At 42.0% G+C, this 12,500-nt stretch overlaps 1 protein-coding gene across 3 annotated transcripts in view; it reads right to left on the bottom strand.

The window, feature by feature from the left end:
- Nucleotides 1–12,500, bottom strand: part of LOC311034333 (adenylate cyclase type 2) — a 26,100-nt gene that overhangs the window by 12,409 nt on the left and 1,191 nt on the right. For 2 of the 3 annotated variants that reach the window (XR_014599595.1, XM_084042209.1), the window contains exons 2-10: nucleotides 11,181–11,378; nucleotides 10,060–10,221; nucleotides 7,078–7,227; nucleotides 4,231–4,370; nucleotides 3,773–3,884; nucleotides 3,304–3,431; nucleotides 2,386–2,544; nucleotides 1,337–1,496; nucleotides 1–110 (exon numbers count right to left, since the gene is read on the bottom strand). The exon at nucleotides 1–110 is cut by the window's left edge and continues 52 nt beyond it. Coding sequence is in view for 2 of the 3 variants with exons in the window: in XM_084042209.1 (XP_083898335.1) it covers nucleotides 1–110; nucleotides 1,337–1,496; nucleotides 2,386–2,544; nucleotides 3,304–3,431; nucleotides 3,773–3,884; nucleotides 4,231–4,370; nucleotides 7,078–7,227; nucleotides 10,060–10,221; nucleotides 11,181–11,378 (1,319 nt within the window). In the remaining variant the exon portion in view is untranslated. Of the gene's footprint in view, nucleotides 111–1,336; nucleotides 1,497–2,385; nucleotides 2,545–3,303; nucleotides 3,432–3,772; nucleotides 3,885–4,230; nucleotides 4,371–7,077; nucleotides 7,228–10,059; nucleotides 10,222–11,180; nucleotides 11,379–12,058; nucleotides 12,278–12,500 lie in introns of those variants that run through there. The other variant, XM_084042210.1, reaches the window with a different exon arrangement.

Genomic DNA, 12,500 nt, shown 5'->3' with positions numbered 1-12,500 from the left:
TCAGGGTTGCTGAGGTCAGCGAAGGGGTTGATGGTCTGCCAGGACTGGAGGTACTTAGACATCCTCACCGACGCCCGCTGCCTGCGCTCACTCGGTGTCAACGTGTTGGCCTGGAATTTAGATCACAAAGGGTCATATAAGCTAAAACAAATAGCCTAGGGGGGGGAGTGGCTTCAAAACGGGTCTGTAGAAACCAATGGGTGACGTCGCCGTTCCCTTTGTCCATATTTTTTTTTTGTCTATGTTTGTATGAATACATTTACAAGTCAATTCAGACAGAATGTCAGCAGAAGCACTAGACATTAAACGAGAGCCAAAGTATCAAATATAATAACAGTATTAAACATGGGGTTCTGGATTGACATGTAACACAGGCTTACAGTAAGTGGTTCAACAGGAGAGAGAGAGAGAGAGAGAGAGAGAGAGAGAGAGAGAGAGAGAGAGAGAGAGAGAGAGAGAGAAAGGGAGAGGACGTTAGAGGAAGAGCAGTGAGAGAGAGGAGAGACGGTGAGATAAGATCGGAAAAGATTAAACTTTAATGATGACATTTGGTCCCAGAGTGGATGACATGCAGTAACACAATGAGACAAAACCCATGACGCTGAGGCCAGAGGTTTGGTGCCAGGTGGTGAACAACACTGTAACTGTGTGAGTCATCAGGACCTCACCTTTTCTCTCTGGCTTTTAACAACATCCGATCCTAAAATAGTATGTTTTTTGTTTGCGTTTAGCCAACACGGCACCTGTGCAGCACTTTGGTCAACTAAGGTTGTGTGAAAGGTGCTCTATAAATAAAGTTTGATTTGATTTGATGTGATAGTCATCTATGTGAAATACTGATTAATGACATTCATATATTCAAGTGGTCCTCAAGCCTTTTCACTTCAAGGACCACCATAACACTGAGAGTGTACAAATGGAACCATATGGGAAAATGGGGGGGGGGGGGCAGTGGGGGCCAGTTCTTGTTTCATGATGAATGTTTGGCTCAGTACCAAAAATGGAGGATTTGCGTTATTTTTCTATCCAGTCATCTACCGGTGCATGGTTTCATGTTGTTATTTAGTTCTTAAACCTGTCTCTACCTTGTTTTATGATCAAAAAGCACTTTGTAACGTATTTGTTTGATAGGTGCTATAGAAAGAAAAGCTTACATGACAAAATGCCCAGTGTTGATTTACCCTTGAGAATCTATGTTGTGAATACTTAAAAAATACTTTAAAATGCGTAAATACTTTAAGCACTTACTTAAAGATTAACGCTACTGTATGTAAGGTTCTTTTATAATTAAATGGTCACTGCTTTGCACATAGATAGAAAGACCTTTAACACCTACCTCTATGGGTGTACTGGTAAGGCTTTTTCTCTTATGGGGGTCTATCACCAGATAGGTTTTTCTGCCTTTTAGAAGAGCATCTCGGCTCCCCCCATCTCCATCCTCCACTTGGTATGCTCCGTTCAAGTGCTTCAGGGTGTCTTCTGTGATGTGGACCCGTCTGGGAGGAGACCATATTGTCATACAGGACATATTATATATCGCCATAACCTTTTCAACTTTTATGAGCTATTTCTGCTGCACGACACTATCGTGCTATGAAGTATAAATCAGATGTTAGGGTAGAGTCTGTATATTAGATCCATAACTATATATTAAGGTGATTTAAGGCTTAACGTCGCAGCTGAGTATTAGATTCCTTTTTTTTCTCCAATCATTTATTTTTGCAATTTTTCCGGTTTACATTTAGACAACAGACTACAACAACAACAGACTACAACAACAGACTCAGACCTACATACAAAACAGTGTACGTACAGAAAATCATAAGCGTAAGACAGAAAACAAGAACAATAAAACGAGTATTAGATTCCTGTCTGGTTGAATAATGTTATGGCACTTCACAATACAGATTTGGGTGAGTTACCTGTGTCATGAGTTTGATTTGGCTGGGAACTGTTAAAAGGCCTGAACAGTGAGTGGGATTCAAAGTGAGACACACAGTTCACAACACCATAGCTGTTTAGCTAAGGTGGCAATATCAGATGCATTGGTTTGTACCAAGGCGACAAGAAGCCAGTTTTAAAAATGAAGCCAATAAGGAATTTGCTGAAAAAGTGGCTTCAAAACGGGTCTGTAGAAACCAATGGGTGACGTCGCCGTTCCCTTTGTCCATATTTTTTCTATTTTGTCTATGTTTGTATGAATACATGTACAAGTCAATTCAGAATGTCAGCAGAAGCACTAGACATTAAACGAGAGCCAAAGTATCAAATATAATAACAGTACTAAACATGGGTTCTGGATTGACATGTAACACAGGCTTACAGTAAGTGGTTCAACAGGTTCAGCTGTTACTCATTTCAGAGCTGTTCGGATCCAACACTTACCCTGGAAGTCCTCCAGACTCCATGTGATTGGCTAGCGTCACGTCATGTGACCACACGTCGTACTGCCACTTCTGCAGGCCGATGACGCCACAGAGCACGTTGCCGGTGTGCACGCCCACACGCATGCTGATCTCAACACCTGTCGCCTCGCGCAGTTTGCTGCACAGTTGGAAACACAGACAAAGAGTGACAGTTGGAAGGTTTAATACATATTTTTTTGTATTTCCTTTAAATTATTTAATCAGGCATGTCATTAAGAATTAAGAATTCTTATTCACAATGACATCCTGGCAAAAGGCAAGGCCTCTTGAGAGGTGGGTGATGGCAAAAGTTGTATAGAAATAAATCATAATTCAACTTAAAGGCAGATAAAATTAAACATCAAATTACAAACAAGCAACGCAAACAGCAAAACAGTATTATAAAAGTTTTACAAATTCAAGCTTCAGCAGTGCACTGTGGCTTGCCAATCCGTAAGTGACATCAACAAAATCAAACGGGGGAGAGATGGTCATTTGTACAAGAGTTAATTTAGCAGAATAGAACAGAACAAAAAAAGACCAAAACAGCCCACAACACAATATCGTCTCTGTCGGGTGTAAACCTCATATGTCCAAAACTGTAACTTTTCAGGATTAAAATTTTAAAAAATTGCAAAAGTAGCAGATTCACAAGCTCAAAATGTGTCGCTTCGCACCACATTTCGAGGTTGCAGATCTGCTACTTTTGAACTTTTGATGCTTTTGTGTGACGCTGTAGTGTGATCTAGTAGGGCAGTTCATTTGCAAAAAAACACAAAAAGTTAAAATATGGAGATAAGATGTTTCTGCCCAACAACACATAGCAGAACAGAACTGAACAGCACAGAGCTATTTTGCTGATTCAAATATTCAAATCATATAACAGCGAGACACTGACTTGATGGCGGTGCACATGTCCAGGCCCATCTGGACACAATTACTGGCGTGGTTGGGGTGCGGGTCAGGCAGGCCAGACACACAGTAGTAGCAGTCCCCAAGGATCTTTATACGCAGACACTCATTGGTCTGCAGGATGGAGAGAGAGAGAGAGAAAGAGAGAGGGGGGAGAGAGAGACAGACAGAGAGAGAGAGTTGGAAAGGAAGAGGAGACAAAAAGGAAGGAGACAAAGACCGAGAAAATGGGGACAGAAAGGGACAGAGAGAGAGACAGAGAGAGAGAGAGAGAGAGAGAGAGAGAGAGAGAGAGAGAGAGAGAGAGAGAGAGAGAGAGAGAGAGAGAATCAAGGGGACAAGGATTAGATTAGCTGAAAGCCGCTCTGTTTTTTGTTTGTTTGTTTGTTTGATTCATTCATTCATTGGTTGGTTGATTTTCATTTCAAAACAATGGACATGGGACTCTCTCTCACCTTGGCGATGTCATCAAACCTGCCGAAGAGTTTGTTGAGCACTGCGACCAGCTCCTCAGGGGAACAGGTGCTGGCCAGCTTGGTGAAGCCCACAATGTCTGCATACAAGATACTACACACACAGACAGGAAAAAAATAAGAAAAAAATAGAAGGAGTCTTAATTAAGGGCCATCCACACCAAGAATGATTTTCCAATCAAGATTAACCGAAGTGGCCACACATTTGGAAGTAAGTAAGTAGCCAACAGTTCCCGAGCCATGTACATCCCCCGGACATGATGTACAAGTTCACCCCCTGGACATGACATTAGAGTCTTTGGTCTGACCCGAGTGAGGGGACTTGAACGCCGACCTCCCAGTCTCAGGGCGGACACTCTAAGCATGTACAGTATACTGTGTGTATAGTATACACAGTGTATACTATATTACACATTGATGTTCCAGTGTTTGTGTCTCACCTGACGTCTTTGTTCTGCCGTATGTAGAGGCTGTGGAAGTTGTGGAAGTTCGTCTCTTTCTGTTTGGACAGCCTGTTTATGATCTCCTTCCTCAGCTCCATGGCGATGCCCCGTGGCAACACTGATAAGAGGAGGTGCTCCTGTCGCCATGGGAACAGACAAGACAGGGTGTTTGTATGTGCGTACAGTGTACTGCAGTGGTTCTCAACATGGGCTCCGGGGTGCATGGGCCCCCTTTGGGGAGGGGAGCCAAAGATCACAGGGGCAGCATGAGGCCCTATTTTAAACATTTTGCACAAATTGATTTAGTGCACTGTTTGCCTGTGAGTCAGTAGGATACAACAGCAGTGACAACAGACAAATCTGTGTGGGGAGGAATTAATTGTCATAAAAAATAAATTGGGGAGAAAAAGTGGTAAAAAGAAAAAAAAGATGAAAAAAAATATATATAGCAGATCTACAAACTCACAACGCGTTGCATGGCAAGCTTGTACAGCGGTATTTTCGCTAAGTGGTTAACATGTCTGACAGGTCTGCCCTACTGGATGTTTATGTTATGAATTGTTGACTTACAGTACAGTGGCAGCGAACTGTTTTCATTTGGTTGTACAAACACAAACATGCATGCACGCATGCACCAAGGCACGCATGCACGCACCAACGCGCACACACGCACGCACGCACGCGCGCGCGCACACACACACACACACACACACACACACACACACACACACACACACCTTGCTTAAAATGGTACATTTATATAGTGCTTTTATCCAAAGCACTTTACATAGATTGTGCATTACATTCACCCACACATTCATACACTGATGGCAGAGGAAACCATGCAAGGCACCAACCTGCTCATCGGGAGCAATTAGGGGTTCAGCGTCTTGCTCAAGGACACTTCGACACTAACTCTGGGGGAGCCCCTCAGCCCAGGATCGAACTGGGAACCTTGCGTTTCCAGTTCACTCTACCCGGCCACTCTACCCCTCGCTGGATAGCATTTCATCTATTATCCAGGTTTGTTTGCTCATAGTGAAAGATGTCCATTCTTGCTCCGCCTATTATTCTATTGTGGCTGCATGGGCTTCGTTCAAAGTGAATAATTAATCTATTGGAACTTAATGGCCAGAAAAGCATGCTGCAGCCAACTTCTGGCTGCCACATACTGTAGAGACAACCCTTCCCATAATGATTAGAAGAATTTCAAGTACTGTAATAGCATACCTTACTGACATTTTCAACACTGAGCCAATATTATTCATTATAACATTAGAAATATATTATTTTGTTCAAAATAACATTTTATATTGTGAAAACGTCCATAGACATTCTACCCGGAAATACCCTATTTGTTTACACAAGATTCAATCATATTCGGATCTGGTCTGTAGAGCACACCTGCTTGCTCAGGAGAGAAAATACCTTTTGACCTTCGAGCAGTACAATTTGTCAACAAGTAGCGGTCCTAGCAGACCACAGGATCTAATGTAAATGTCTCAACAGAAGAGCAGGTAGAACAAATACAAGTTACAACCACTGTGTCTAGAATTCCTTTTAACCCATTAAAACCAGGATAGCGTTGAATATGAATGTTGAATGTTGAATAATTTAGAATTCTTTAACACAAATTTTCTCTTCTGGGGGTCCCTGGCACAAAACCTTTTCAGATTGGGGGGGGGGGGGGGGGTCCAAATACATATCATTTTGGTGGTCCGACATGAAATAGTTTCAGAACAACTGATTTTGAAGGCATTTGTAGAATCGGCCTCAGGTCTTCTAATGGGTTAAGTGAGATTCATGGTGTGTCTAGAATTAATTTTAAAAGAATGTTAATGAACATAGAAGAGACTGCTGAACAAGCACTGAGGCTGAGCCCACCTGTTGCCAGGTTGTCCTGATGACACAGGCCACACATGATTATATTGTTCTGTGTGTATAGGGCTATTTGACACGGTTCTTATTACGCGTGCTCCTTTTTAACTGCCTCTTTTTATTGATATATTCCTCGCCTTACAATATGTACATATTTGTTATTACCTCTGCTGCTATTTTAACCACCCCCATACCACTGCTATTTTTAAACATGCACCTTATGTATATATATCATGCACCTTATGTATATATTTCACACTGCTCACATTGACATCTGACCTGTTTTTCAGTTTCTTTCTTTCACCCCCGGCTTCCCTACCCTGAACAGTGAACACGATCCTTTTTTCTTCTTTCTTTTTTTTTCCTCTTAAATTTAGCGTAGCCAATTCTTTTTTACCCCTTTTTAGTCTTTATGCCAATTAATTCCTCCCCACACACATTTCTGTGTTGTCACTGCTGCCATATCCTACTAACTCACCTGCCAGTGAGGAGCTCCCACCAGGAGCACGTACAGCCTTCATCCTATCCTCCCGCCCAACACTCCCCGCTGACAGGTGCCGCCCCAGCCCGTAGAGTATGTGCAATGACCATTATCACCCTCCCGGCCCGGCTTCCCTACCCCCAACACGGGCCAATTGTGTTTGGGTAGACGCTCGACAAAGCCGGATGAACCACGGTGGATTCGAACCCACAACCTCCGTGGTGGTGGGCACGGACTTTACCACTGCGCCACGCTTCAATGTTCTTGAAACATTGAATTAATGGAACTTGTATGACACTTTTTTTTTGTTTACACCAACAAAAAGTTGAGTTGAGTTAAGCAATGAGTGAAATCAGTCAAAACCCGAGCTAAATCAAAGGGAACAAGAGAAAAAGAGAAAAGAGACATTATTTTGGCTATTAACCTACATTGGTTCCAGCTACAGAAACAACCTGATATGGTCCATTAAATTTAACAGAAAGTACCTGTTGGTACTTCTTAACTTCCTTCTGAGAGCGCATGGCGCTGAACTCCTCTTTTTTCTGATTGGATATCCTCAGAGCACGCTCCGTCATCCACAGGTGGAAGATGCCAACGCAGTTCACACACAGCAGCAGCACCGCATTGGCCACCAGCTGGAGAATGAGGTCAAAAGTCAGGGAGGTCGCAGAGTAGAGGGCAGACGTGGGGATGAGGAGAGGAGAGGAGAGGAGAGGAGAGGAGAGGAGAGGAGAGGAGAGGAGATTCATGGGGCTATAATTTGAATTAGTAGTACCTGGCATTAGCCTGGCATGGCACACAAGGACACTCTTTTGCACCATTGGGTTCGTGCACACACACACACACACACACACACACACACACACACACACACACACACACACACACACACACACACACACACACACACACACACACACACACACACACACACACACACACACACACACACACACACACACACACACACACTCTCATCTCATCTCACTCACATCAAATGCCTTGACGTCCACAAATAACAATACCACTACTGTATCATGAGCTGACCATACAGTGCAGAAATCATTTGAATACGAATGCTATGTTTTTTCGGCGTATGCAAACCGTGTGTGTTCATCTCTCCCCCAGAGCTCATTTGCAAAGCATTTGCTTGAGACCTTCTGACTGGAACTCCAGTGTGTTGATAACTGGGTTCCAGAGAGCAAAACTGGAACTGAATTGTGAGTTGTTTTTTCTTAACCCATTAACAGGATCTGAGGTCGATTCTACAAAATGACTTCTAAATCAGTAGTAAGATTTCATGCCAAGGACCCCCAAATTGATATATATTTGGCCGCGGACCCCCCCCCATCTGAAAATGTTTTGTGCCAGTGACCCCCAGGAAGAGAGGATTTGTGTTAAAAAATAATTCAAACAAGATTTTTCTTAAAAAATATCAGATGTACAAGCTCGCAGCGCGGCACGAAGTGACGCGCTGTGAGCTTGTATATCTGATATTTTTGAGAACCACTGTTCTAAACCATTGCTCTAAATCCTAAGAGTTTTCTGAAAATGACACAGATGCTTTCCCTGTTTTAATGGGTTAACCACTTGAACCCTAGTCCCCTCTGGGTGGGACGTTCGCCAGGAATAGCCGATCTAAAAGCTCACAACGTGTCACAACAACGCAACGTGTTGTGAGCTTGTAGAGCCGCTATTTTCCGGAGAAGAGATTTGATGTAGAAGGAAACAAGATGCAAACCGAGTACAGAGCCAACTCGGGTCTGTTAGACTATACTGTAAGTATAAAGGGTTTAACTATGTGTGAAATATACTGTACAGTAGTACCCTATACCAAGCTTAGTGCACACAGTGATGGAAGAAGTACTCATATGTTCTACTTAAGTAAAAGTATCAATTTTGAAAATAGCAGATCTACAAGCATCGCGACGCATTGTGAGCTTGAAATATATATAGACCTTAAGCGGTTAATGTATGTTCGGTAATTAAAATCTAAATCTAAAAAGTAACTAGTAACTAAAGTTTTCCTCAGAGATGTAGTGGAGTAGAAGTAAAAGTACTGAAAATTGGAAATACTCCAGTAAAGTAAAACATACCTCAAAAGTGTACAAAAGTACAGTACTTGAGTACATGTACTTACTGTGGTTACTTTACACCACTGAGTGCACATGGGACTTTGGACAAGGGTGTGTTTGCACATCCATCCACTGTGCAAGAACATAATGTCTATATGTTTACGTGCAGGGCAGGAATTTTCCACAGGAAATCATGTGTGAAATAACAAACTTACAAATTAAGATTTATAATAATTACCCTGACCACCAATACTGTAGGAGTCGCTAGTGCAGTGACAAGGACACAATTCCCAAGTCGTTTACCGATTGAGTTGATACAGTGACTTTGTGATTTTATAATGAACTTGCAGATCGGCTATTCTCGAATAACCTAAGTATGAAATAGGGCTTAATTGTTTAACCTATTAAAGCCGGGAAAGCATCCGTGTCATTTTAGATTTTAGCGTTGGCTATTCAAACATAGCAGATATACAAGCTCACCTGAGTTCTATTTTTGAACATTTTGAAAAAATGTTGAAAGTGAAAATGTTTAAAATATTTTTTTTTAACACAAATCTTCTCCTCTGGGGGTCCCAGGCACAAAACCTTTTCAGATGGGCGTCCACGGCCATATATATAAATATATATATATATATATATATATATCAATTTGGGGGTACTTGGCACGAAAAAAAGTTTGAGAACTACTGATTTATAAGGCATTTGTAGAATCGGCCTCAGGTCTTTAAGGGTTATTTTACTTTCAAACATGTTTGGGGTCATTTCAACGTCTACTTGGGCTTTTGTGAGCACCCCGGACAGTTTTTAAGTTGCTTGATTCAGTATTTAGATATTTGATATTCATTTTAACAGACACGCCCCCTTCCCATACAAACCCATTGTAACTTCAAACTCCATTTTAACCATGATAGATTCATGAAAAACACCTGTCCTTGTTTCTGGTGACTGATTTTCCTTCTAATACGTGAGGGGCCGTGCAATAAAAAAAATCTAAATAAAATAATGGAAAAAACAAGGCCCCCTTATTAGGAGGGCAGTATGAGTCACAAGAACAAAGGACGGGCGTTTTGGACGAATCTATCATGATAAAAATGGAGTTTGTAGTTACAATGGGGTTGTATAGGAAGGGGCGTGTCTGATAAAATGAATATCAAATATCTAAATACTGAATCAAGCAACTTAAAGCCTGTATAGTCATTAAAATGACCCCAAACATGTTTGAAAGTGAAATATCCCTTTAATGTGCTAAAGCCCTTAAGACCCGAGGCCGATTCTGCAAATGCCTTCTAAATCAGTAGTTCTCACACTTTCATCATGAAAACACCAACGCTTGATGAATCTGTGCGTGTGTGTGTGCATATACAGTATGTGCGTGTGGATGCTTTCTATCACCTGCACGGCCAGGTCTGGGGTCTCGGGGCTGGTGATGGGGACGTAGACACTGATGATGACGACGTGTGACACGCTGGTCCCTAGGCCCACCATGAGGGCCCAGGCCAGGGAGAGAGGCAGCACCGTGTACACGCTGAGAGACAGGAACATGAAGAACGCCACCTGAGAGAGGTAGAGAGAGAGAGAGAGAGAGAGAGAGAGAGAGAGAGAGAGAGAGAGAGAGAGAGAGAGAGAGAGAGAGAGAGAGAGAGAGAGAGAGAGAGAGAGAGAGAGAGAGAGAGAGAGAGAGAGAGAGAGAGAGAGAGAGAGAGAGAGAGAAGGGGGGCAAAGACAAGTCAAATCACATTTTATTTATATAGCTATAGGCATTGCAGCAGTGGCGGCCATTTTCCAGACCCCAGTAATTGTTTCCATAGAGATTTTCAAAAATATTTATATCAATTATTTTAAGCCTAGAATCAAGCCATCCAGGCTCCTGGTGATTTTTTTTCTTCATATTAACTTATATGATATACTATATTTAATACATACCATTTCTTTTGTGGTTTTCAATTATTCTTTTTCACAGAAACTTATGGTCATGATTCACCAGGAGCCTGGATGGATTGATTCAAGGCTTAAAATAATTGCTATGAATATTTTTGGAAATCTCTGTGGGAAAGATTAATGAGGGCTGGATCGGTGGAACCAGAAAATGGCCGCCACTGCTATGCCCCATAGCACATTTCATACGACGCAGTGCAGACTCAAAGTGCTTCGAAAATAAAAACAAGAAAATGCAACGGTCAACAATGACACAAAATGCACATAATTACATAATGATTGACACATAAGTAATAGTTAAAATGAAGTCACAAAGTACAAGAAAAATAAGATAACTACACACTTACAGTAGCTGAAAGCTTGTGAAAATAGCTAGGTTTTTAGTTTGCTTTTTAAAAGAAGACACTGTTGTAGCTGACCTTATCAGCTGGTATATGCGCACACGCACGCGCACACACACACACACACACACACACACACACACACGCACACGCACACGCACACGCACACACACACACACACACACACACACACACACACACACACGCACACACACACGCACACACACACACACACACCTGTTCCCATGCGGACACAGGCCCTCCGGTGAAGACGAAGACGATGGCGGTGACGTAGAGGCTCCCCCACACGAACAGGGCCAGGGCGCCCCCACAGCGCCTCACCACAGCCAGCCACGGCAGACAGGCCAGCAGCATGGAGGCCAGACACAACACCACACACACCACACACAGGGCCCCCACGTGTACAATGATGTTCTGTAATAATAATTACAAAAATAAAAATAATAATGACAATCATACAATTTAAAGGTAGGGTCAGTGATTTTCTTTGGTTAAAATAAGTGTTAAATAGCTCTATATTCTGATCATTATATAGAGTGCTATAGAGTGTTTGTTCAGTATTAGGAGTCTCCTTGTCTCTCCAGCTCTTTATTAAACAGAAAATGCATTTTCGTTTCAGTTTCAGTTTCATTTCCAATTTTATCCAACCAGGACAGAGAACTCAATCAGGATACAGATTAAACAAGTGAAATTGGAAGTGATGACACTAAGAAATGAGCAGACAAAATTGGAACTGGAACACTATACAAATTAAGCTTAAAAATGGGTACTTTTTCCTGATTGGCTGAGATTTTGTCACCTACCAAAAAATGTATTTTCTGTTTATTAAAGAGCTGGAGAGACAGGGAGACTCCTGTTACTGAACAAACACTCTATAGCAATGATTACTATCAGAATATAGTATTTTAACCTTTTAACAAAATACTTTTTGTTTTAACCAAAAAATATCACTTACCCTACCTTTAACAATAAACTTATCTGCATAGAATTGTTCTTATGGTGTAGCATGTGCCGTGCTTGACAAAGTTGAGAATCATGCAGGACAAAATTGTATCAAGAATCGATCAAAAATAAATATTTACACGCAAATATACAGATCCACCTCCACGGAACATACACTCTCATACACGCTACACAGTAAATCCTTTGCTTCTTCTGCTTTTTCTTCTTCCCCTAAGGTCGCCCAAACAACCCATTTACTGTCAACCGTGCCTTTAAAAACAAGGTTGGCTGGGGCGCCGATGGCCTAATGGTTAAGGCGCATAATAACCAAGCCTCCAGGATCGCGGAGGATAAGCTGCCGTGGTCCTGGGGGGTCAAATCTGGTATTGCAAGACTTCCGTCTTTAAAACACTATACTCATGCTTCTATTGTCTGTCTGTGCCTGTTCTATGACCAAAACCTTGTTGGTCAAATACGGAAGTAGAGTTTACTTCCGTGGCTTCATCTGCTGGGTGAGCAACTTTGAAATGAATAGGTGGGGGGCGGGGCCGTTCGTTCTCTAGTTTTTATATGACTCTATGCGCATAACACATA

The sequence above is a fragment of the Gymnoscopelus microlampas genome (genome assembly GCF_963454915.1).
Source record: "Gymnoscopelus microlampas genome assembly, chromosome: 19".
Classification (NCBI taxonomy): domain Eukaryota; kingdom Metazoa; phylum Chordata; class Actinopteri; order Myctophiformes; family Myctophidae; genus Gymnoscopelus; species Gymnoscopelus microlampas.
Note: the sequence above shows the minus strand (reverse complement) of the source record. Positions and strands in the feature narration are given on the sequence as shown.